The sequence below is a fragment of the Equus quagga genome, chromosome 11 (assembly GCF_021613505.1).
Source record: "Equus quagga isolate Etosha38 chromosome 11, UCLA_HA_Equagga_1.0, whole genome shotgun sequence".
NCBI lineage: Eukaryota > Metazoa > Chordata > Mammalia > Perissodactyla > Equidae > Equus > Equus quagga.
The window spans coordinates 25,573,131-25,598,795 of NC_060277.1; the positions used below are offsets into that span (position 1 = coordinate 25,573,131).

The 25,665-nt window shown below is 38.0% G+C and overlaps 1 protein-coding gene across 2 annotated transcripts in view; it reads right to left on the reverse strand.

Annotated features, from left to right (window-relative positions):
* AFG1L (AFG1 like ATPase) overlaps nt 1-25,665 on the reverse strand; it is a 194,708-nt gene that overhangs the window by 156,508 nt on the left and 12,535 nt on the right. For both annotated transcript variants that reach the window (XM_046674358.1, XM_046674357.1), the window contains exon 2: nt 8,467-8,690. In XM_046674358.1, coding sequence (XP_046530314.1) covers nt 8,467-8,690 — 224 coding nt within the window. The remainder of the gene's footprint in view (nt 1-8,466; nt 8,691-25,665) is intronic.

The following is a 25,665-nucleotide window of genomic DNA, read 5'->3' on the forward strand; positions in this document are numbered from 1 at the left end:
TCAAAAATTGCTATTTTAAGTGATATACTTTTGCACAAATGGAAGCTTTACAGAATAATAATTCTCAGAACAGTTTTATAAAGTTTATCTAAACATTAATCTTATTGAGTATATTGTTTACATTTTATTATTCTCTCTAGATAGTAATTATTACATTTAATTTGATTAACAGTCCATTAATACAGGAATAATACTGAATTTATGTAATACTGAAACTGCTACATGATTAGTTCAGCAGCTAGACACATTTGAAATGGCAAAGCCATTCTATATGCCAAAAGCAGTACCTTATTTTAATTTATTTCAACTATAAGACAAATATGAAAGTAACTTGAATATGTTTTTAATTCACATTTTTTTTAAACATGTTGAAAAAAGTACTTTAAACATTGCTTCTCAGGAGCAAATAGTTAATATATATAAACTTAAATAAATATATAAATTTGTACCATATATTTTTTGTGGGTTTTACATTGTTAATTTTGATATATATATCCACATTTGGAATTTGGTCCTTCAAGAGTAAATCAACAGTAATTTGATTCATAAAATTTCTTTTCTTATCTTGGTGAGGAAGATCAGCCGTGTGCTAACATCTGTTGCCAATCTTCCTCCCTTTTTTTCCCTCCCAAAGCCCCAGTACATAGTTGTATATACTAGTTGTAAGTCTCTCTAGTTCTTCTATGTGGGACACCACCACAGTACGGCTTGATGAGTGTGTGTAGGTCTGCACCCAGGATCTGAACCGGTGAACCCTGGGCCGCTGAAGTGGAGCATGAAAAATTAACTGCTATGCCACGGGCCAGCCCCATAAAATTTCTTTATGAGAGTCAGAATTATAAGTCCCAAGTGAAGCAATATACAGAATAGAATAAATTTAAATCCTTTTATTTAGAGTGTTTTCTCAAAGACTTTTCCCATATGCATTCTATACCCACCTGAATTTTAGTACTTAATTCACTGAGTTATAAATTAACCATTTATGATTGTTTCCTCCACAGAACAAGGAATACTGAAATCAGAAACCATTAATCTTATTCACTTCTATATCCTTGGCTCCCAGGATGAAGCCTAGCATACAATGAGGACCAACCCTCTTTTTGTTGAATTCAATTCATACACAATAATTGAAGGTCCTTTGGTAAACAAAGAGATATATTTTCTAGCTAAGCATGATAGACTTTCCGGTAAAACTAAAAATCATTGCTTTTCCCAGCTACACAAGATAACTACTTTCCCCAGTGCCCACTCTGGAAATGTACTAATTCTCCTTTAGAAGACAAAGAGACACTTGGCTAATTATTTCCCCAGCACCTGAAATGGGCACATTACCTGGAAATGACAAGACACTGCCGAACAGGAGACAAGAATAAGTTCAGTATTAAATGGAGACATAACTACATACTGTACATAGAACTCAGAAACATCTGGCATTCATGGAAAAGATTTAAGGGCAAGAAAATTCAGCTTATGAAATTTCAGAAAGAGGAAAATAATTCCATTGCTAAAAACCTCTTACGAAGATATTTCCTATGCCCTTCTGAGCACTGTGCTAGTAATTCCTCCTCAGTCTATTTGTAAGAAGGAAATGCTGAACTAGTGGAGTCTAGAATTACATTATCCAGAAAAGTTTTCATTTCTTCAAAATTATAGGAAAAAAACCCCTGTTGAAATGTCTCACAATTACACTTATATTATTTTTACTATGGAATATTATAAATAGGCTGAATGGGAGAAAATATTGGACACCTGTTTACCTACCACCTAGCTTTATCAAATCTTTATATTTTGACACATTTATTTCAAGATTTATGTAATAAAACATTAGATACAGATGAAGCCCCCTTTGCACCCTTCTTCAGAGTTATCAATCCTGATTTGGGAGTTTATTATCCCCTTGCTATGTAACATTCCATTTTAAAAATACATTCTGACTTATTTATCCATTTTTTGTGGTAGCTGCTAGTTATCCCCCCAAAACAGACTCTTCTTTGTCCATTTTTCTACAAGGTTGTTTGATTTTTTTCTATTTTTTGGTAGGAGTTCTTTATATATTCTAGATAGCAACCCGTGGTCAATTCTTTTTGACACAAATATTTTCTCCCAGTCTGTGGTCTGCCTTTTCCCTTTTTCTATGGTGCTTTTTGTTAACTAGAAGTTTTCGATTTTAGTGTAGTTAAATGTATCTATCTTTACCTTTATAGTTTAGGCTTTTCTATCTTACATAAGAAATTCTTCCTTTTCCCAGATTCATAAAGATATTCTTCTATATTTTCTTCAAGAAGTTTTAAAGTTTCACTTTAAATTTAGGACATTAATTCTATGGAATTTAATTTTTATGTTTAGAGAGGAAGGTATCTAATTTTATTTCACTCTTCACATAGATAATCACTTGTCTCATTCCTGTGTCTTGATTAGACCATCTTTTTCCCACTGATTTTCAGTGCCAACTCAATGGTGTATCAAGTTTCCATCTATGTTCTGGCCTTTCTGTCTCGTTCCACTTGGCTGTTTGTCTATATAATGGAATCGTGAGTAGTTCTGTTGACTAGAGACAGGAATATATAAAGGGAAGTAATGGGACATTAGCTTGGAAAGCTGGACTAAGTACAGCTCAAGTAGAAGCTTGAGACCAACTAATGGTCCCCCACCAGCCCTCACATTCCATCAGGCAGCAATCCTCTAGAGGAGCGGTTGGCAAATCATGGCCTATGAGCCAAACCCAGCCTGACACCTGTTTTTATAAATAAATATTTATCAGAATATATTTATTTATGTATTGTCTGTGGCTGCTTTGACTACAATGGCAGAACTGAGTAGTTAACGACAGAAATTATATGGCCCCCTAAGCCTAAAAGATTTCCTGTATGGTCCTTTACAGAAAATACTTGTCAAACCCTCATCTAGAGACCTGACCATAATCTCAACATACATTCCATGGTATGGATGCCTGTATGGCCTACGTAATTCTGCTGCCATAACCTAAGGAGTCAGCTTTGGTTGATAGCGACAGATTAGATTCCAACCCTAAACCTTTTAACATAGGGCTATACTCCCTTTCTTTAAATTCATTTCAAGGGATGTATTAAAGACATTCTCATCTATGTTGATAGCATAATTTCACCTTTTGGAACCATGACAAAACTTAAAATGTAATTGAATACGTTGGTTAATTATTCTGAAGACTGAATCAGGCCCATTATACTCTGTTTCTCAAATTTCAGAGTTTAAATGAGTCTTTGGTATGAGTTAATTCTCAAAAAACAATGTAGTGTGACCCCCCCGATCTCACTTCCTTACAGGTAAAGCCATCATTGGGTTAGGACGTAATGCTTCTGCTTCTGCTTTCATAAAAATTTGATACAACAAACATTCATTTAAAAATATTTCTAAGGGCCAGCTCCATGGCCTAGTGGTTAAGTTCAGTGCACTCTGCTTCAGTGGCCCGGGGTTCAGTTCCCAGGTGAGGACCTACACCATTCATCAGCAGCCATACTGTGGCAGTGACCCACATACAAAATAGAGGAAGACTGGCACAGAGCTTAGCTCAGGGCAAATCTTCTTCAGAAAAAAAAAAAATCTGGTCTTTAATAAAACTGTAGCTATAGATATTGTCTGTTCTGTACTCAATGTTGTCTATGATCTTCTAAAGGATAAAGTTCCAGGGATCGGGGAAGCTTTACCTAAATCACACTGCTCAATCTACTTTACCTATAGGACATGCCAATTCTAAGAGGAATGGCAAGAATAAGTGCTCATTCGTTCAGCTGGAGGAGAGAAGGGAGGAACTGAGGGAAAAACAGCAAACTGCCTGGTCTTGGATAAATAATGGAAGGGCTCCCGACAAACAGGCTTCCGTATCTCCTGAGAGAAAACTCCACAGTCCAGAATCCCAGGTTTCCTGCTCCCAGCCTCCAGGTGCTAGAAGTCAGAACAAGGAAAGCATCAAGACCTTAGACCAGCTGTATTTAAGGCAGGGCAGGTCTTTCTATCTGCTATGTGCATTCTTCTTGGCAAGGTGAGGGGAGGTAGCCAAATAAAAGATGGTAGATGGGATATAAGAGGAAGTTGGAAATAATAATTTCTCATTAGGGAAAAACTGAAAATTATTTTATGGAGAGCAGGAGAAAAAGCAAAGGAATTTTGTGCACCCCACATACCAATTCCCAGGTCTCTTGGGCTATGTCTCCTCCCATGAGATAAAAAAGCTGGCTGCCTGTATACCCCTGATGAACGGAACCAGAGATTTTCAGAGCAGCTCCACATTCTATTTAATCCTTTCCCTCCCTGACTCCAGAAATGCTTGATTTGGCTGTGTAAAAGTAATTCTAATTATAGTGATTTACATGAACTACTTACCATTTATGCCTAATTACCTCACAGCACAATAACAATTATGCATACATTAAATGTGTCAGATTAACCTGCTTCTAAGTTTTATTTGATAACAAAAGTAAAGTGTTCACAAATGCTCATTCTTTATAGTTTGCTGCTCATACAGCATGGTCATCAGCTCATAACTTTTTCAAATTTTTATTAGAGAAAACATTGTTACATAGGTAGGTGAAAGTAGGCTAATAGTCAGCCACCGACTTTTTTCTCATTGATAACGATTCTGGCATTTTGTGAAGAAGGTGCATTTTACTTTAATATTATAGCTAAGTCTTACAGAAAGTTTCTTAGAAGTATAATGAGAAAAAGTAAGTCCACCATAATGAATGTTTAAACATCTCCATTAAAAACAAAATCAAATGCCCATATATGCTAAGTGAAATAAGTCAGACAGAGAAAGACAAATACTGTATGTTCTCACTTATATGCAGAATTCTGAAAAAGCCAAACTCATAGAAACAGTAGAATGTTCATTGCCAGGGGCTGGAGGGTGAGGTAAATGAGGATATGTTGGTCAAAGGGTACAAACTTCCAGCTATAAGATGAATAAGTTCTGGGGATCTAATGCACAGCATGGTGACTATAATTAACAATACTGTATCAGACACTTGAAAGCTGTTAAGAGAGTAGATCTTAAATGTTCTCACCACAAAAAAAAGATTATTATGTGAGGGGATGTAGGTACTAACTAACCTTATTGTGCTGATCATTTTGCAACATACATGAATATCAAATCATCACATTGTACACCATCAATTTACATATGTTATATGTCAGTAACATCTCAGTAAAGCTGGGGAAAAAAATCAAATGCCCATAAAATCAGAAATCCTATTACCAAAACCAAAAGCTCTACAAATGAAGTTCCATCACTGGAAAACCTAATAGCCCAAATTTTCCTTCTCTAATAATCAGCATATCACTGTTTATTTTTAGAAGAAATAGGTCTGTGGCATCTTTTCAATCTTAAAAACTAAAGCTTTTATATATGTTTTACTAAAATTACGTTAGCTGTTTGGGTCTTTTTCAATGTTAAAGATTTGGCTGGCTAAAGAAACTACAAGACAAATACCACCACAAAGAGACATGGCTCTATCTACTAAACATTTATTCAAATATGCATTCGAATTTAACAAATACAAGCTTTCGTTAGACACACCTGAAACTACCTGACGTGGCAAATCTACTTACCTAAGATTACGACTACACAATAAAACCAGGGCTTCTAAATAGTAAGTATTACATTGACTTACTGCTAAATAGCTGTCTATCTATCACAGAGACCCATCATAGCCAGTTCAGAAATCAAGGGTGGTGGGATAACACCCCTAAGAAGAGCCAAACAATAATCTTAAAGAAAAAAATCATGTTGTTAAACTGGCAACCAGCAAAGTTAACGATTAAAGAAGACCTTTGACTGGATGGAAGTTAATCAATCACAGTAAGACGAGCCCTAGGGATGACACAGAGCGGGAAGGAGGAAAAAGAAGACTGTATTTCCAAAAAGGACTAGAAAGGAAACAAGATACAAAATACATGAAAGCAATTTCACTCTCAGATAACAAAAAATCCAGTTAAGTAAAAGACCTTGTTTCCTGGCTATGACACATATCCAAGTTGCTATTTTATTTGGAAGACAACCTGTATAGCAAACTATAATTAGGTATGCAATACATAAACAGTCGAAATTTTCCAAACTTATTATTTCTTTACTCACCTATAAACTTTTGGAAATACAGGAAAAAAAGAAGTTGGCCATCAAAAGGGATAATTCATCATTACTTCCTATAACCATTGTGCTGGACGGGCCAATCACAGTGGCTGCCACACTCACTTCTGAGGGAAACTGCCATGCTCACAGGAGCTCCAGAGGGTACCTTATGCAGAGATCTGATCTTCATGGTGGCTAGTGACCTCTGACAAACCTGGTGTGAAACCTCTGCCTGAACACAAATAAAGTGATAGGTTGGTTGTCCTATCGGATTCTTACTCAAGAATTTAAACCACATATACAGTGGCAGAATTTAAAAGTTGGCAGAAGGAACAGAAGTCGAAATGGGTATAGGAGAAAAGGAATAGAGCAAGCGGATTACATGAACAGCAGAACACTAGAGTAAGAATCAACCAGGTACCTGCTACTACTGCCTGTCAAGTCGTCCACACTTTCAGAGCCAATGCTGCTGCCAAAAGCTGGCTCAGGCATGGTGAGGCCCGGCTGTGTAATGGAGATGACCTTCATTGCTATTTGCATATGTAGTCTTATTCTAAATCTCGATTTCTTTCTGTGACCTAAATGAATCTCTATGCCTTTTAACTAAAAGATGTTAACATAATGACAGCCTTTTTCTTTATATAAAAATAAAACTATTTGATTATATCCTCAGTGCTTTTTAAAAAGTAAAATTACTTTCTGCAGAGTTTTTAAATAAAGTACTACTAACGTGTTATACAGCACCTTCCTTCTAAAGATGTTATAATAAAAGAATATTTATGGGGGGATGGAGGGCAGGGGAGAAGTTGCTTGGCCAGTCAATTAAAACAAAATTAGTTTCTTAGGTTGAACCATATTCTAACTTTTTTTAAAGATTTTATTTTTCCTTCTTCTCCCCAAAGCTCCCAGAACATAGTTGTATATTCTAGTTGTAGGTCCTTCTAGTTGTAGCATGTGGGACGCCACCTCAGCACAGCCTGACAAGCGATGCCATGTCCGCACCCAGGATGAAACCCTGGGCCACCGAAGGAGAGCGCGTGAACTTAACCACTCAGCCATGGGGCTGGCCCCCTAACTCTTATTACTATTAATATCCCTCATAATTTGAAGATGACACCACTGATGACATTGGCTTCTATAATGGGATAAGGAATGGGAGTTTTCCTGTTGTCTCAGAATTTCAGCAAAAAGTCAAAGCTGGGGAAAAGGGGAGACAAGTTCCCCTACACTCTAAAGAGAGCCACTAGTCATATCCATGCAGGAATTACCTAAAAAGAAAAAAAAAGCAAAAACAGCTCCAAAACCAAAGTGGAACTGAAGAAAGTAATCAAGGTACAAAGTTGTTAGCTGAGTAAGGAATGCTGTGGCATTTCTCCCAGATAAACTTCATGCCAAGTGCAAAGGGCCCCCAAGAGAAGCATCCAAAGATATGAAGATGGAGTGTAAGACAAGATGGGCATCCCCTTCCCCAGCTGAATGTTTGCTAATTTGAGGAAATCCACAGGCAGTTACCAGAGCAGGATATGGAAGAGTTCACGGAAGAACTTGGCATGTGTCCCTAGGAGCATGGGGGTGTACAGGACGAACACAGGGACTGGCGCCTGCTACTAATCTGCAAAGTCCAAGGGCAGGAGACTCACCAAAGCTGCTGTGCAGTCGGGGTTGGAGAAAGGAGATGTCATGCTTCCTGTCGCCTAAGTAGACATCGTAAAAGGTGACCTGGCTAGACAGCCCTGAAAGGATTCCCCCCACCCCCCAGCCAAGAAGGCTAAGTACAAGGGCAAGGGGGTCCCAGCAGAATATGGCGGTGTGAGGTGTTCTGCTAGAGGCATAAGAGGTCAGTCAAAGAGTGGAGCAGTGGGGAGGTCCCCTTGGGAGTCCTGAAGAACCCACCAAAGTGCTCCTTCACAAAGAGCTAGCATGTCAGCATCTACCACACAAAAGGCCCTTAACTGGTCATTAAGACTATACTCTTTCACTCGATCTTCCCTTCCTCTCATTCTGACCATAGAGAGGCCAGGCAAGCAGAGAAAGTGGAAGGACAAATCATTCCCCCTTCTCTACAGCTGAACCTGGGCCAGGCCTGAGCTGGAAGGAGGGGAAAGCCTTGAATTGCACAGAAGTTTTCATTTAGACTGGACTGCATCAATTATTACCTAAATATAAAGCTATGTGAATCCTCCAAAGGTGAAAGAAAGCTATGGAACATCAAGAGGTCAGGAATGGGGATTCCAGAGAGCTTGTGTAAAGGAACTGGTGGAAATTTTCAAGCTGTTTCAGCATTATAACTAACTGCATTTAATCCATTTTATAAAGTGCTTACACTTTTAATTGTTCAATCTTTAATATCACACAAAACTCACCTTTGATAAAAGGCCCTCTGCCTCTATACTGTATCCTTTAAGGTCCTCGTGTAACTTCTGCAAACACTGTACGACTCTTCTTTGATGTTCATCGTCCCTTAGCTCATGAGCTTTGATCAGAAAGTCATAATGGTCCAGTGGTCCACGGCAAACAGCCAAAGCTTTTGAATAAGCCTCTGTAGCCACAGGTGGAGACATACTCTCAGGTGTCTGAACTGTGTAGGCTATAGACAAAAATACAAAATTTTAGATTTTCTTAAATGAAGATATTTCACAGTGCTCTCTATGTGTTTCTTAATGGTCACATTAAAACCTTTAACCAGTTACAAGTGTATACATTTCAGCAGTTATTGTAAATATCATTTTGATAAAGATAATATAAAACATGCTTTATACAATAAATATATTTATAATTGTTTCATTTTCATAAAAGGGAATAAATCCCCAAACCCATAAGCTATCTTTGTAACTCCTCTTCTAGAGAGCCTAACCTGCTATGGAGTCTGCTTTGCCTCCACCCCATTAAATGAGCCACCTGGTTCCTCAGATCCCTCCCCACAGCAGGCGTGATGCCTTTCTTTGAGTTAGGCCTAATTCTGGTTCCTGAGTACCACAGACCTAGATACTAATTACAAAAAGTTTTCTACTGCCCCATTATTCTGTATGCAAAACAACACAGCATTCAGATATTACCACATTGATCTCAGTTCTCTTCTTATGAGATTCCTTCCCTTTCCCACAGCCTTTAGGTTGAACACAGAGAACACAAGCAGAGCATCTGCTTCAAAGCAGGGTGTTCTGATCCTTTTTTAAGACCCTCCTGGGAAAGAAATGACTCCCCATGGTAAGATCCAATGATAACCCCATTCCTTATCAGGTTCAATGAGCAGGTAACTACCTCTTTGTTTTTTAGAAGCAACAATAAACAGCAACAAACTGACACATTTTTTAGATAAAGATTTCTCAAAGGTACTTTGCCAGCTTCTCTTGTTTCAATGAATACCATGTTTCCTTTGTTTCAAGAATATGAAAATCACTTAACTTCAGGGGAAAAAAATTGACAGTCACAATGTTATTCCATCTTTTTCCCGAGAGGAAAAGAAAATTCCTTACATATACTATGAATGTCGGGGATAGAGCATGAATGTTCTTTCTTTCTGAATAGAAGTTTTAGCTGGGTCCAACGCTGCCAAGCTAAATATTCCATTTCCGGGCCTCTCTTGCAGCCAGGATGGCCAACCAGTTCTAACCAATGAGATGTGAACTGAAATATGTGCAGCTCTGGAACACACCCTTAAAGGAAAAGGGCAAATCACCCCTCCCTCTTCCTCCCCTCCCTCTGACTGGAATGAAAGTGCAGGGATTGCAGCTGGAAGAGCCAACCTGGCAGGGAGAGGCACACAGAATGCTGAGCGAAGCAGAGCAAAGTTCTCCAACAATGCTGAGCTGCCAAACCAGCTTGGGACCACCTACCTGGATTTTTATGTAAAAGAATAATAAACTTCTATCTTGCTTTTTAAGAAATGTATTTGGGGGGTCTCTTTGTTACAGAGGACTAAGTTGTACCCTAACTAATACAGGTGGTTTAGAGGCTACAAAAGAGAATCTGACCACCCACAGTCCCCACACAGAGCTTCCAAGACCTCTTGGATTTCCTGAGTGACGCAAGTGTCTTTTGTTATTCATAATGAGTCCCTTTCCATCACACCAGGAGTTTATGCTAGAGGTGACTCAGGGTAGGGCCCCAGGATAGCCTCAGGACAGGGCTGATCCCCAGCAAGACCAAGTATGTAGAGGGTTGGAACTTTCAGCCCCAGCCACCAACCTCCTGGGAGGGGAGGTGAAGCTGGAGATCAAACTCTATAAACACTACTGAACAATGAGATTTGGAGAGCTTCCAGGTTGGTGAACACATCAGGGTGCCGGGAAGGAGACACACACAGAGAGGGCACGGAAGCTGCCCCTACCCCCATACCTTGCCCTGTGCATCTCTTCCACGTGGCTGTTCCTCAGTTGTATCCTTTGTAATAAACTGGTAGACATAAGCAGAGTGTTTTTGTGAGTCCTAGTGAGACATTTCTAACAAATTATCAAACCTGAGTATGCAGTCGCCATGCAGAAGTGTGGGTAGCCTGGGCAGCCCATTTGCAGCTGGTGTCTGAAGTGGGGCCAGTTTGGTGGGACTAAGCCCTTTAACTCATGAGATCTGACTCGCCCTCCAGGTATATCGTATCAGAATTGAATTGACTTGTTGGATACCCATTGGTATCGGAGGATTTGAGAATCTCACAAACAGGGAAAATTCTCTTTTCCACTCCCTCCTTTAATTTTCTGGAGTTAACCAGGTAAGAAACCCAAGAGTAATACTAATTTCCTTCCCTTCCATCCCACACTTAACCAGGTCCTCAGCCAATCAATTGTCAAAACTGACTATAGTGGAACCATTTTAAAATGGAGTCAGAGCTCCCTTTCCAGAGAAACTGTCTTCCTGTCTTGAACCTTGGACTGGGCCAAACCTTTGGACTGGGCCAAAACAGCAGTTTTATAAGCAATTGTTTGAGAAGTCAGCAGGAGAACAGACATCCTGATCACAAAGACTGACTGTGGACTTTCTGAAGATAGAATCAACAGTCAATCAATGTTTAGCCAAGACTAGCTTTCTGCCTCCAATTCCAATTAAAATTCTTTGTAATACAATCTCCGTTCTGTGCCTTTAAAAGCCCCTCACTTGGGGCTGGCCCGGTGGCGCAGCGGTTAACTTTGCATGTTCCGCTTCGGGGGCCCGGGGTTCACCGGTTGGGATCCCTGGTGTGGACATGGCACCACTTGGCAAGCCATGCTGTGGTAGGCGTCCCACATATAAAGTAGAGGAAGATGGGCACACGTGTTAGCTCAAGGCCAGTCTTCCTCAGCAAAAAGAGGAGGATTGGTGGCAGATGTTAGCTCAGAGCTAATCTTCCTCAAAAAAAAAATTAAATCAAAAAATTAAATTAAATTAAAAAATAAAAGCCCCTCACTTTTACTCCTTAGTAGGACACCATTTGGGTTTCTACCTGAATCTGTGCTCCCCAAATTGTTAATTCTTTGATCCCAAATAGATGCTTTGCCTCTTAAACTGGTTTCCATTTTTGAAGGTTGGCACAATCATCAATGCTACTCAATTTTGCATCCTAAATACTCTTTAATCCATCCCCTCCTCCTGGTCATTCCTCATCCTTCCACCCCAGCTGAGCCTCCCTGCTTCTGCCCCAAATTTACCAACACTACAATCTCTGAAATATCTTCCATCAACTACAGGGATGGTCGTCCTAAAATCCAAATTTGGTTTTATCAATATTTTGCTTGAAATTCATCTCATTGTATAAAGGAGTGTTTTCAAACATAATTTTAACAGCAGCACCTTTTTGATATACAAAACCTTCCATGGAATTCTAAATTTATTAAAGAGAAAAGTGGGAAGAGGGGGGCACGAAGTCCCACCCTCTTCACATCTCCCTCATTCCCACACCCATACAACCCCTGTAACCATGAGCCCTCCAGGACAATTCAACTGACCTCATCCCTCACCAACAGAGCAATTAAGACTTGTCTTTCAGAAAATTTGCAAAGTCACACAGCCAGAGCATGCACAGAAGAAATCTTGACCTGAAATGACCAGGGAACCAAAGATTGTCCTCCTGATGGAACCAAAGGACCAGGACGTGACTAGAACTTAAAGTCAGACTCTTATCAGAAGCAAGGGGTCACTCATTCAGGAAGACCTGGTGTTAAAATTCCTTCCCCACCTCATCCTAAAAGTTTAGAAGCTCATTGTAAATATTTAGAGCCCTGTCACAAATGCTTGAAGCCCACCAATCAAAACCCGTCCCACCAGCATTTCCACGTGCCAGACTGTACTCCCTAACCTCTTAAATTCTGCCCCAAATCCAGAATCAGGTAGACAGATCTGAGGGCATACACCTCCATCTCCCTGCAGATCAATCTCGCGGAATAAAGCTGATCTCTTTTCCCAAATGCTGATGCCATAGTTAATGGGCTGTTTATGTATATCAGGCAAGAGAACCCCAATTTTGTGTGGTAACACCTCCATTTCCAAAGCAGCCGCCAAGGCCACTTCCCTACCTTAAAGGATCACATTAAGTACGAATAGTGTGCAGAAAAGAGTTAATGCAGCAGGCCTGAGACTACTGTCCTTGGAAAGGCCTGCTTGCAAAGGTTGGCCCTTGGCTGGGAACTTGGATTCCAAGAGGGTTCTCACCATTCCCAGAAACGGTAAGAGTGACTCATTGTGCCCAGATGTCTGTACCATGAATAAGCAATGTGGTTTATGCTGAACACCTAGTTTCCTTCTACAAGTCCAGAATTTCAGCAAGTGCTACACAGAGCGCCTATGTGACCACCCCCTAACCCCAGGCACTGAGTCTCTAATGAGCTTCCCTGGTAGACAACATTTCACACCTCTTGTCACAGTTCATTGCTGGAAGAATTACCCATGTTCAGTGTGACTCACTGGGAGAAGACTCTTAGAAGCTTGTATCTAATTTTTCACCCCACATGCCTTTACCTTTGCTGATTGTACTTTGTATCCTCTCACTGTAATAAATCATAGCTGTGATTACAACTATATGCTGAGTGCTGTGAGTCCTCCTAGCAAATTACTACACCTGGGGGTAGTCTCGGGGATCCCCAACACAGATAGTATCTTCATTCTGGGATTCAAGCAATCCATAATAGGGTCCCAGCCTGCATTTCAAGACTACTTTCCATCTACTCTCCAAAAGGTATCCATTGATACAAGAAATGATTGAGCACCTACCATATGTAATGGGTAATCGAGAATATCAAAGTTTTTTTTTTTTTTAAGTGGGGGTGGAGGGACAAAAATTGCAGCAGTAATGTATCAAGATTAACTGGCAATAGCAAGCAAAATGAATTTGGGTACAGAGAAACTGGTTAAGAAGGTATTCTAAATGAGAAACAATAAAAGCCCAAATTAGGATAGGTAATAGCAGAAATGTTAGGAAGTTTGGTCAAATGGAAAATGCAAAGGTAGATTCTATAATGTGGGTTGCCTTCTTGTCAGATTGGATTGCTTACCACGTCTCAAACATTTTCCATTCTTTCATTTCATAGTCATCCTTTGTTCATATAGATTCCCTCACTGGACATCATCCTCCTCCAGCTGTCTGCCAGCCTAATTTTCTCTACAGAATCTCACCCATGCTTCAAGGTTCCTCAGCTCCTTACCACTAGAATTCCAACTCACCTGTATTTATCTCCATCCTTTTCTCTCTCCTTAGGTTACAGCTTAAGAGCTATTTCTTATTCCGTCAAGGACTATTAATGCCTTCACTTGTCCTCTAATCAGTGGCTTTCAAATTTTTGGACCCTCTTTTTGTATCATGACCCAATATACATACACACATATATTTAACTGAAAAATAAGCTTCACGATATAATAAGAGGTTTAGCGAAAGTATTAAAAAGTAAGAAAAAAGGATGTTTCTATGCTTGATGCACTCTGGTATTTTTACTATATATACATAGTATAAATTATATGCTAAATTTAAAACTATAAAATATAATTTATAATTATAAGTATAAAATTATATATAGAAGCAGAAGGAGTACTTCCTAGCTCATTCTGTGAAGCCAATACTACCCTAATACCAAAATCAGACAAAGACATTACAAGAAAACTGCAGACCAATATCCATCATGAACATAGATGTAAAAACCTCCAACAAAATACTAGCAAATCAAATCCAACAATGTATAAAAAGAATAATATAAAACATATATATATATAATAAATATTAAAAAGTGAGACTTATCTCAGGAATGCAAAGCTGGCTCAACATTCAAAAATCAATTAATTTAATTCATTCCATCACCAGGATAAAGAAGAAAAATCACATGATCATTTCAATAGATGCAGAAAAAGCATTTGAAAAAAAACCCAACACCTGTTCATGATAAAAAAAAAAAAAACCCTCAGTAAACTAGGAATAGGGGGAACTTCCTCACCTTGATAAAGCATATCTACAAAAAACCTACACTAACATTACACTTAATGGTGAGAAAGTAGAATCTTTCCCACTAAGATCAGGAACAAGGCAAGGATGTCCCTCTCATCACTCCTTGTCAACACCATACTAGAAGTCCTAGCTAATGCAATAAGACAAGAAAAGGGAATAAAAGGTACACATATTGGGAAGGAAGAAGTAAAACTCCTTGTTCACAGATGACATGATTGTCAATGTAGAAAATCCCAAAGAATCAACAAAATAACTCCTAGAACTAATAAGCAATTATAGCAAGATTGCAGGATATAAGGTTAACATATAAAAGTCAATCACTTTCATATATACCTGCAATGATCAAGTAGAATTTGAAATTAAAAACACAATACCATTTACATCAGCACCTCAAAAAGTGAAACACTTAGGTATAAATCTAAAAAATATGTAAAAGATCTATATAAAGAAAACTACAAAACTCTGATGAACAAAATCAAAGAAGAACTTAAAAATGGAGAAATATTCCATGTTCATAAATAGGAAGGCTCAATATTGTCAACATGTCAGTTCTTCCCAACTTGATCTATAGATTCAATGCAATCTCAATCAAAATCCTAGCAAGTTATTCTGTGGATATTGACAAAATAATTCTAAAGTTTAAATGGAGAGCCAAAAGAACTAGAATATTCAACATAATATTAAAAGAGAAGAAAAAAATTGGAGGATTGACACTATCCAACTGCAACACCTACTATAAAGCTACAATAATCAAGATAATGGGGTATTGGCAAAAGAATAGACAATTAGATCAATGGAACAGAATAGCGAGCCCAGAAATAGACCCAATAAATACTGCCAACTGATCTTTGACAAAGAAGCAAAGGCAAGATAGTTGAGCAAAGATAGTCTTTTCAACAAATGGTACTGGAACAAATGGACATCCACATGCAAAACATGAATCTAGACACAGAACTTACACCCTTCACAAAAATTAACTCAAAATGAATCACAGACCTAAATGTAAAACACAAAACTATAAAACTCCTAGAAGATAACATAGGAAAAACCTTGGGCATAGTGATGACTTTTTAGATACAATATCAAAGGTACAAACCATGAAAGAAATAATTGATAAGCAGGACTTCATTAAAATTAAAGATTTTAAAATTAAATAAATATATAAATAAAAATTAAAGTTAAAGATTTCTGTTCTGCAAAAGACAACACCATGGTCTCACAAAAGACAACCCACAGACTGGGAGAAAATATTTGCAAAAGACCCACCTATTATCCAAAATACACAAAGAACTCTTAAAACTCACAACAAGAAAACAAACAATCCAATTGAAAAATGTACTAAAGACTTTAGCAGACACCTCACCAAAGAAGATATTCAGATGGCAAAGAAGCATATGAAAAGATCTCCACGTCATATGTCTCCAGGGAAATGCAAATTAAAACAACAATGAGATACCACTACACACCTATTAGAATGGCCAAAATCCAGAACACTGACAAATGCTAGCCAGGATGTGGAGCAACAGGAACTCTCATTCATTCCTAGTGAGAATGCAAAATGGTAGAGCCACTTTAGAAAACAGTTTGGCAGTTTCTTATAAAACTAAAGATACTCTTACTATATGATCCAGCAATCATGGTCCTTGGTATTTACCCAAAGGAGCTGAAAAATTACATCTACACAAAACCCTGCACATGGATGTTTATAGCAGCTTTGTTCATAACTGCCAAAACTTGGAAGCAACCAAGATACCCTTCAGTAGGTGAGCAGATAAATAAACTGGTACATCCAGACAATGGAATACTATTCAGTGCTAAAAAGAAATGAGCTACCAACCCATGAAAACACGAGGACAAAACTTACATGCATATAACTAAATGAAATAGCCCATTTGAAAAAGCTATATTCTGTAAGGTCATATATTCTAACTATATGACATTCTGGAAAAGGTAAAACCAAGGAGACAGTAAAAAGATAAGTAGTAGACAAAGTCGGGGGAGGTAAAGACGAGGGTTGAATAGGCAGAGCACAGAGGATTTTTAGGGTAGTGATAATACTTTGTATGATACTATAATGATGGATACATGTCATTACACATTTGTCCAAACTCACAGAATGTACTTCACCAAGAGTGAACCCCAATGTCAACTATGGACTTTGGGTGATTATGATGTGTCAATGCAGGTTCATCAATTGTAACAAATGTACCACTCTGACGGGAGATGTTGATAATGGGGGAGTCTATGCATGTGTAGGGGTAGGAGGTATATGGGAAATGTCTGTACCTTCCTCTCAATTTTGCTGTGAACCTAAAACTGCTCTTAAAAAATAAATAAAGTCCTTTAAAAAAAAGAGAGAGAAAGAGAATCAGTCAGGCAAGACACTCAAGGCTGAGAGATTGGCCAGCTTAGGCCTGGATAGCAGCTGTATAAATTGAAACACAAAAGACTTCTCAAAAGCTGCACTAAATTAAATCTGTTACTACATCAGTGTACACAAATTATGTGATGCTACTGCCATATTATTTTGATTTGTATTAATTTGTCTTATTGTACTCCAAATGGACAGTGGGAAAATGCCATTCTCAAGATCCACACACTAATCTACAAACATAACAGGAAGATTTTAGAGGCCCGGAAAGTCTGCGCTGTTCTGATACCTCAATTTTGTACCTTATTTCACCACTTTCTCCTAAACTAAGTTTTGTAAACTAAGCTTACAGCCCATTTGCTGTAAAATTTAGTCAATATCATAATGTCCTAGAATCTGAATAATCTATTATAACTTCCTAGATACTATTTTAACAATTAATTTTTTCTCCCAGGAAAAAAAAATGAATTTCCGCAGGCTTTGAGTGTATTTGTGATTATTTCCATTACTCCCCATATTTTCTTTTTTTTGAGGTGAACATAATCTCAAGATTTCATTGTCTTCATAAGAAAACAAAATGTAAGGCTTAGAACTGGGTCACTTGACCCTTTCTCTTCTTATCTCCTCCCAGTTCAAAAACGCCTCCATGTCCTATCAGTCACCATTCTCTAGATGTGCAGTTGGGCTCAATGCACTCAAGTTTCAGGACAAACGTCTTTGTACTTTTAGCCTTTTTTTGGAAAATCAGCTTAGTCTGTCCACCACAGCCTCTCTGCTTCCTGTCATAAGGCTGCTTTCCCTGAACATACAGAGAATCCCTGCCCTTCTTGTCCTGTGTCACTTTTTGCGTTTAGTGCTTGCCACACTTCTTATAGGAAGTCTGGCAGGTTTTAGGAATGTTCACTAGATTTGTTTGTGGGAGGCAATATCAACAGGGAAAGTAGCGATTTCCCCCAATTTTTAAGTTTTCCTCTGAAGACAGAAGTTTGGAACAAAAAGATTCTTCTGAAGTTCTGCAGTCTTGCTAATATGCTCCACTTAACTAATCTCACTACATTAATATATAATATAATAAACCGCAATTCTGCTCTTCTTAATGGCGCATGGTAGCCTACGATGCAGAAAGAGGAGGCAACTCAACAGCACAGTTATAAAAGAAATTAGAAAAAGGCAAACTGTCGCTAATAGCACTAACAAGAATTGTTATATACACATCAGTTTTCTTGAACAAGGTCTTAAATTAGAGTCCGTTAGGGACTGAGGGCGGTGGGGAACCTGGAAGCCTTTTGAAATTAGAAGAAAATTGTGTGTGGGTGTGGGCGTATTTGTGTATTTTCTCTGAGGCAAGATCTCTAAACATACTAAAGCCTCCTTCAGATTTTCGAACAAGTTTGTGAACAAAACTGGTTAAGAACCACTGTTTTAAAAATAATTGTCAAAACTTAAGAGTTTTAGAAGGAAAGTCTATTAATAGCAGCTCATGTTTATTGAGCATTTGTGTGCCAGGGACCAGGTTAAGTAACATGATTATTTTTACTACTCCTCACAATAATCCTGTTATACAAATAATTTTAAAAAGCCATAGATAAATTTGTTCATTCGTTCACTCATGCTTGTTGAGAATCAACTATATTTCAGGTATTATTCTTGACAGTGGTGAAAAAACACTAAAAACAAATTCCTTTCCTTGTGGAGACTTCACCCCAGTCAAAAGTGAAATCAAAAGGGAAGACAGACAAAAAATTAAATAAAGAAGCAGAAAGGATCAGGTAGTGATCAGTACACTGATGAAAATAAAAAAGAGTGATATCCTAAGGCCTCTGACTAACAGTGTGGGCATCCCCAGGGAGCTCAACAGAAATACAGAATCTCAGGCCCCACCCCAGGGGTCTGAATCAAAATTTGCATTTTTAACAAAATATCTAGGTGTTTCACATGCACACTGAAGTTTGAGAAGCACTATGCCAGGCAATGACTGAGAACTCCTACAGATTATGAGGAAAAGCCATCCCGTGGAAGTGACATTCAAGTTGACATCTGGACGCTAAGAGGAGTCAGCCCTGAGGGAGAGCTAGGAGAACATCGTCCCCGGCAGAGGGAAGGGCTGGGGCAAAATCCTAAAGTGAAAATGGAAGCAGCCTTCGCATTTTCCAGGAAGAGAAAGGAAGTTTATGTGGCGGATTTCAAAGAACAAGGTGGATTGTGTTACAAGATGAAGCTGGAAAGGAGAGCAAGAACCAGATCATGCAGGCTCTTGTAAGCCATGGTAAATAGTGTGGATTTTATAAGTAGGATTAAGAGTAGGTAGAAGGCTTTAATCAGGGGTGTGACACTATTTGATTTGTTTTTTGAAAGACTATTCTGTTAGTAGAAAATAAGATGGTAGGAACGTAAAGTAGAAGCAGAGAGACTAGTTAGGAAATTATAACAATAGTCCAGTTCAGAGATGTCTGTGATTTGGACCCGAGAGTTAGCATTGCAGTACAAAATTAGCCAGGATCATGTAGATAATAACAACAGCAACAATAATTACTAACCTTTACTGAGTACTTACTCAGTGCCAGGTGCTTTTCTAAGTATTTTACAAACATTAATTCATTTAATCTTCACAACCACCCTATGAGGTAGGTACTGATATTATCCTTACTTTAAAGATGAAGAAACTGAGGCATAGAGGGGCTAAGTAAGTAACCTGTCCATGTTCCCATAGACAGGTAGTGGCAGAGCCAGCATCTGTACCTATAGATACAGCAGGGAGGCAGGATGTTACAGTGGAAGGAACACGGGCTCTGCAGTTATATTCTCTAGATTCATCTTCTAACTCCACCATTTCAACTCTCAGTCATAGTAAGACCATTTTCTATGGCAGACTGGGCATGTGATCACCATCCTAGCCAATGATGCTAAGGGGAAGTCAGCTTCTGCCAAAGTTCCCCCGACTGCTCTTCAAAAGAAGACCAGGACAGGAACTCATTCCTTTCTGCCTTTATACTTTTACCTGAGAAATCAGGATACCTGGACTACTGCAAGTATCTTAAGAACATGAAGAGAAATGCTGTTGACACACAGAGGGCAATAAATCTTGACATATGTTGTGATGATTAATTTTATGTGTCAACTTGACTGGGCCTCGAGGTGCCCATACATTTGGTCAAACATTATTCTGGCTGTGTCTGTAAGGGTATTTCTGGATGAGATTAACATTTGAATCAGTAGACTGAGTAAAGCATATTGCTCTCCCTGGGTCTTGAGCCTGCCAGTCTTTGGACTAGAACTACACTATTGGCTCTCCTGGTTCTCAGGCCTTCAGACTCAGACCAAAACTACACCACCCACTCTCCTGGGTCTCTGGGTCTCCAGCTTGCTGACTGCAGATCTTGGGACTTGTCAGCCTCCATACTTGTGTGAGCCATTACTTATAATAAATCTCTTTCTAAACATATATACATCCTATTGGTTCTGTCTCTCTGGAGAACTCTGACTAATGCACATATCAAGATGCTTAATTGTATTGACACTGTTTCCATAGAGCTGAGTGATAATAGCAAAGGGGATATGTGGCCTTTGTGTTCTTTGGTACTCTAAATTGGAATGGATTTCTAATTCTACACAAAGGTAGATAGTTAAGAATATCTTAGAGATATTCTTTAGAGACTTAAGCAAAATGGTGGACCAAATTGTTTCAATAGAAAGTAAGCATTTTCCCTTTCAGAAATGTTATTTTAATGGTTTGCTTCATCTTTAAGGCTTTTTGTTTTAATATCTGAGGTTAAATATTTTTTGAGAATGCATCTCCAAGGTCACACTCAAAATCAGTAAAGATGTGGTTTAACGTGCATTTTACATACAACTTGTCAGTAAAGTTGGGTTCAGCTCAAAAACATTCTGTAAGAATTTCTCAGCTCAAAACTATCCTATGATTAGAGGAAAGAATTGAAGATATGCAAGATGACACATGACCACACAAATTTAGAGTTTCCAAGGTAAAGAAAACTATCTTTTTGCATTATTCCTTCCTAGATAGTTGTATGTCCAGAAATATTCTATGTAATCTGTGATGAATCTAACTATTTCAAGGCATTATGTGTGTTTACTTCAGTAGAATTAAGGAAGTTATAAAAAATCAACTGACTGCAAGAGGTATTTATGTAACCCAGAAAAGCTATATGCTTTATGTTAACAACCTAAGGTTTTCTTTGAAAAACTTGGATTCACTTGAAAATTCATATGCGACAGAATCCCGAAAGGTAAAGAAAAAGAAAACTAACACTAATAAGTGCCTACTACGTACCTAGCACACAGCACTTTCTATATATTTTCTTACTTCTCCAAAAAATCTGAGGTAGATATTGTTACTCCTCACAAACGAAGAAGCTAAAATACCTTAAAAGTTAGGAAACTTAAGTGAATGACCAAGACAGGATCTGAAGCTAAGTGACCCAAAACCACCAGGATGTTGCCCTCATTAAAGCCACCATAATATTACAGACAAGTGAAGGCTGCGCTCCTATTTGTCGTAACCAGGCAACAGAAAATCAAAACACAAACCTCTCTTAGGCCCTCGAATTTGAAGTACTCAAGCCTCCGGCAGCAACCAACAACCCGCTCCTCCTGGGGCTCCATCCTCCTCAGGTCCTGCTAGAGCTCTGCCCTGCCTGCACCCTGGAGTCAACCTGCCTCTGCTAACAACACGCTTCCAAACCCCACCAGCTGCAGCGGTTTTTTCTATTAAAAGCCCAAAGTTGAAATGTTAGAGGAAAGAAATTCCTCTCCATATAAACCAAAAAGCCTTATATTTCACAGTTAGCTTTTAAGAATTTTGACAAACTAGATTTATGTACACCTTTTTGAGCTTTGAGAACAAATATTAATATATTTGGCCCTAAACAAACACATAATGACCTAGCCCTCAAATATGAAGATGACACATAGTTGGGAGACAAATCAGTGCCAGGTCACATCATGATTCAAGTTGATGCTGACGTGCCAGAAAAACTGGATGAAACTACCAACATAAAATTTAACTAAGGTGCATTTTACTTTCAAACACTTAATTATACTTAAAAGAATCAACTGAAAATCTATTAAATAGAAGAATTCAATAAGCAACAAATATTTTAAGAAATAATAATAAAACATCTATAAAATGCATAGCTCTGTGCTAAAAAATTCAAATACGACCAGTGCTGAGCTAGACAGACAGTGTAACTGCACTCAAAATACTGACAGGGCACTAGGGGAGATACAAACAAGTGGATAAACAACTTTAATAAAGTGTGGTATGTAGTAAAGGGAAGAAGAGGATGCTAGAAGATCACAGAACCAAAGCTAGTAACCTAGGTAAGGGACTTAAGGAAGGGTACTCAGAGGAAATGATGTTTCAGTTGAGAGCAGAGGACAAACAGAAGTTAGCCAGGGAAAGATGGAAGGAAGGGAAGCAGATGCATTAGCCTGAGAGAAGGCTCCAAAACACAAGAGTGTGGCACACTAAAGAAAATGAAACAAGCTCAGTATGGCTGAGATATAAAGTGGAAGGCAGAGAGCTGCTACCAGAGAAGTATAAAGGAACCAGGTGACACAGGGCCCTGCAATGATAAACCATGTGAATTTCATCCTGAAGGCAAAAGGCAGCCATGGATGAGTTTCAAAGAATGCAGTGGCTTGATTATACCCCATCTTAAGCAAAGAAGGATACTGGAAAAATATTTCCACAGCTTTATCTTTCTAACGTACTAAAAATAACCAGTTGGAAAATACAATTTAAAAAAAAGGATCCCAATTACAATAAAAAGTCTAGAATAAAGGATATTAACAATCAATTTATAAGAACTATATAAAAAAATAAAATCTTTCTCAAAGGTGTCAGTGAAAATTTGAAAAAAACAGACACACAATACTATTGGAAAGAAAAGCACAACATTATAACATTGCCAATTCTTCACAAACTAATTTGGAGATTAAATACAGTTCCGCCGAAATTCTTAGAAAATCATGAAGAAGCAAACAAGGGGGATCTTGCCTACCAGATGTGAAAATAAATATAAAACACTATAATCAAAAGATCAATGAATAGACATTCCAAAAAGAAGTTTATGGAATAATTTAATATGTAATAAAAGAGGGAAGAATACCAAATCTTATCACCATACTTTTCTTTTTATCATCCAACTTGTAATTACACATTTGTTATTCATTTTATGTCTATTCCTCTCAACTAGACTGCAAGCTGCAAGAGGAAAGGTACCACGCCTGTTTAATTCACTGTCTACCTAGCACCAAGTGCCAAAGCAGGACTGCATTTCAACATCAAGAAGACAAAAATCATGACTACAGAAGAACTACATAACTTTAACATAGACAATTAAGACACTGAAATTGTCTACCTTGGTTCAGTCATCAATTTAAATAAAGACTGCAGCCAAGAAATCAAGAGAAGACTGAGACTTGGAAGGGCAGCAAAGAAAGAATTAGGAAAGATCATTAACTGTAAGGAAATGTCTTTGGAGACTAAGGCCAAGATTATCTACACCCTCGTATTCCCAAGTATTATGTATGAGTTCGAAAGCTGGACAGTGAAGAAGGCTAACAGGAATAAAATTGATTCATTCGAAATACGGTGTTGGAGGAAAGTTCTACATATACCCTGGACTGCCAGAAAAATGAACAAGTGGGTCCTAGAGCAACTTAAGGCTGAACTATTGTTGGTAGCAAAAATTACAAAGCTGAGGCTGTCCTACTTTAGACACATCAGGAGAAGACAGGATTCTCTGGAAAAGACATTAAAGCTGGGAAAAGTAGAAGGCAACAGCAAAAGAGGCAGACCAAACATGAGATGGATTGACTCCATAAAGGAAGCCATAGTCATGAATCTACAGAAGGTGAGCAGGGCTGTTGAGGACAGGACATTGTGGACGTCACTCATTCACAGGGTCACCAGGAGCAGGAGCCGACTTGATGGCAGGTAATAATACCGAGCACCTACAATGCCTGGCATATGATAGGTGCACAAGAAATATTTGCTAAATAAATGAATTAAGCAATGGGAGGCAATAGATTATTTAACAAGTGACATTTGGACAACTGGAAGACAACAGAAAAATTAATTTAAATTATTCCCTCATACTACATACCAAAATAATTTCAAGATGGTTTGAAAAAGTAAATACATAAAAAAAATTAAAACCAAAAAAAGAAAGTATACATGAACATTTATTTAGTCCAGAGGTCTGCAAACTATAGCATGTAGGTCAAATCAGTCATGCCCATTAGTTTGCATATTGTCTGTGGCTGTTTTCACACTACAATACCAGAGCGACAGAGACATATGGGCTGCAAGGCCAAAAACATTTATTATTTGGCCCTTGACAGAAAACGTTTGCCACCTGATCTACTCTTTTAACAGGTGTGGACTTTCAAAGCCCAAACCTGTCTGGACATCACAATCACCTGTGAAATTCAGACTTAATGAATCATAATTAAATCCCAGTAGGAACAGATCAAAAACCTAAATGTAAGAGCTAAAGCTATAAAACGCTTAAAAGAAAACATAATTGTAAATCTTCATGACCTTGAATTAGGCAATGATTTCTTAGATATGACATCAAAAGCAAAAGCAACCAAAGAAAAAATAAATAAATCAGACTTCATCAAAATTAACACTTTTGTATATCAAAGGATATTATCAAGAAAGTGAAAATACAACCCACATAATGGGAGAAAATATTTGCAAATCACATATCTGATAAGGAACTTGACTTCAGAATATATAAAGAAGTCTTACAACTCAACAATAAAAAGATAACCCAATTTTTTAATGGGTAAAGGATTTAAATAGACGTCTCTCCAAAGAAGATACATGAATGGTCAATAAGCACATGAAAAGATGTTCAATATCATTAGTCATTAGGGAAATAGAAATCAAAACCACAATGAGATAGCACTTCACACCCACTAGGATAGTGATGATCAAAAAGACAATACTGAGTGTTGGAGAGGATGTGGCAAAATTAGAACCCTCATATATTGCTGGTGGAAATGTAAAATAGTGCGGATGCTTTGGAAAACAGTAACAGTTCCTCAAGAAGTTAAACAGAGTTACCACATGACCCAGCAATTCTACTCCTAGGTATATAGCCAAGAGAAATGAAAATACATGTCCACACAAATACTTGTACACAAATAGTGTGCAGCACTATTGATAATGGCCAAAAAGTGGAAATAAGCCAAATGTCCATCAACTGATGAATGAATGAATAAACAAAACATAGTATATTCATCCATACAATGGAATATTATTCAGCTATAATAAGGAATGATAAATATTACAACTTGGATAAACCTCAACATAACGCTAAGAAGCCAACACAAAACACTACATATTGTAGGGTTCCTTTTCTATGAAATGTCAAGAATATGCAAATCCAGAGACAGAAAGTAAATTAGTGGTTGCCAAGGGTTGGGGGCAATTGGGTGGTGGGGGGAGAGAAGAAGGAGGGAAATGGGTAGTGACGCTAACGAGTATCGGGTGTCTTTTTTGGAGTGATAAAAGTGTTATGGAATTAGATAGTGGTGATGGCTGCACAATTTTGTGAACATACTAAATACCACTGAATTGTACATTTTAACAGGGTGGATTTTATGGAAGGTAAATTATATCTTAATAATAACTTTTTCAATTAAAAAAAATTCCAGCAAGAAAACAACTTTCCCAAAACATACATATGACAACAAACTTGTATCCAGTATATATAAAGAACATCTACAAATAAGATAGACAACCCAATTTAAAAA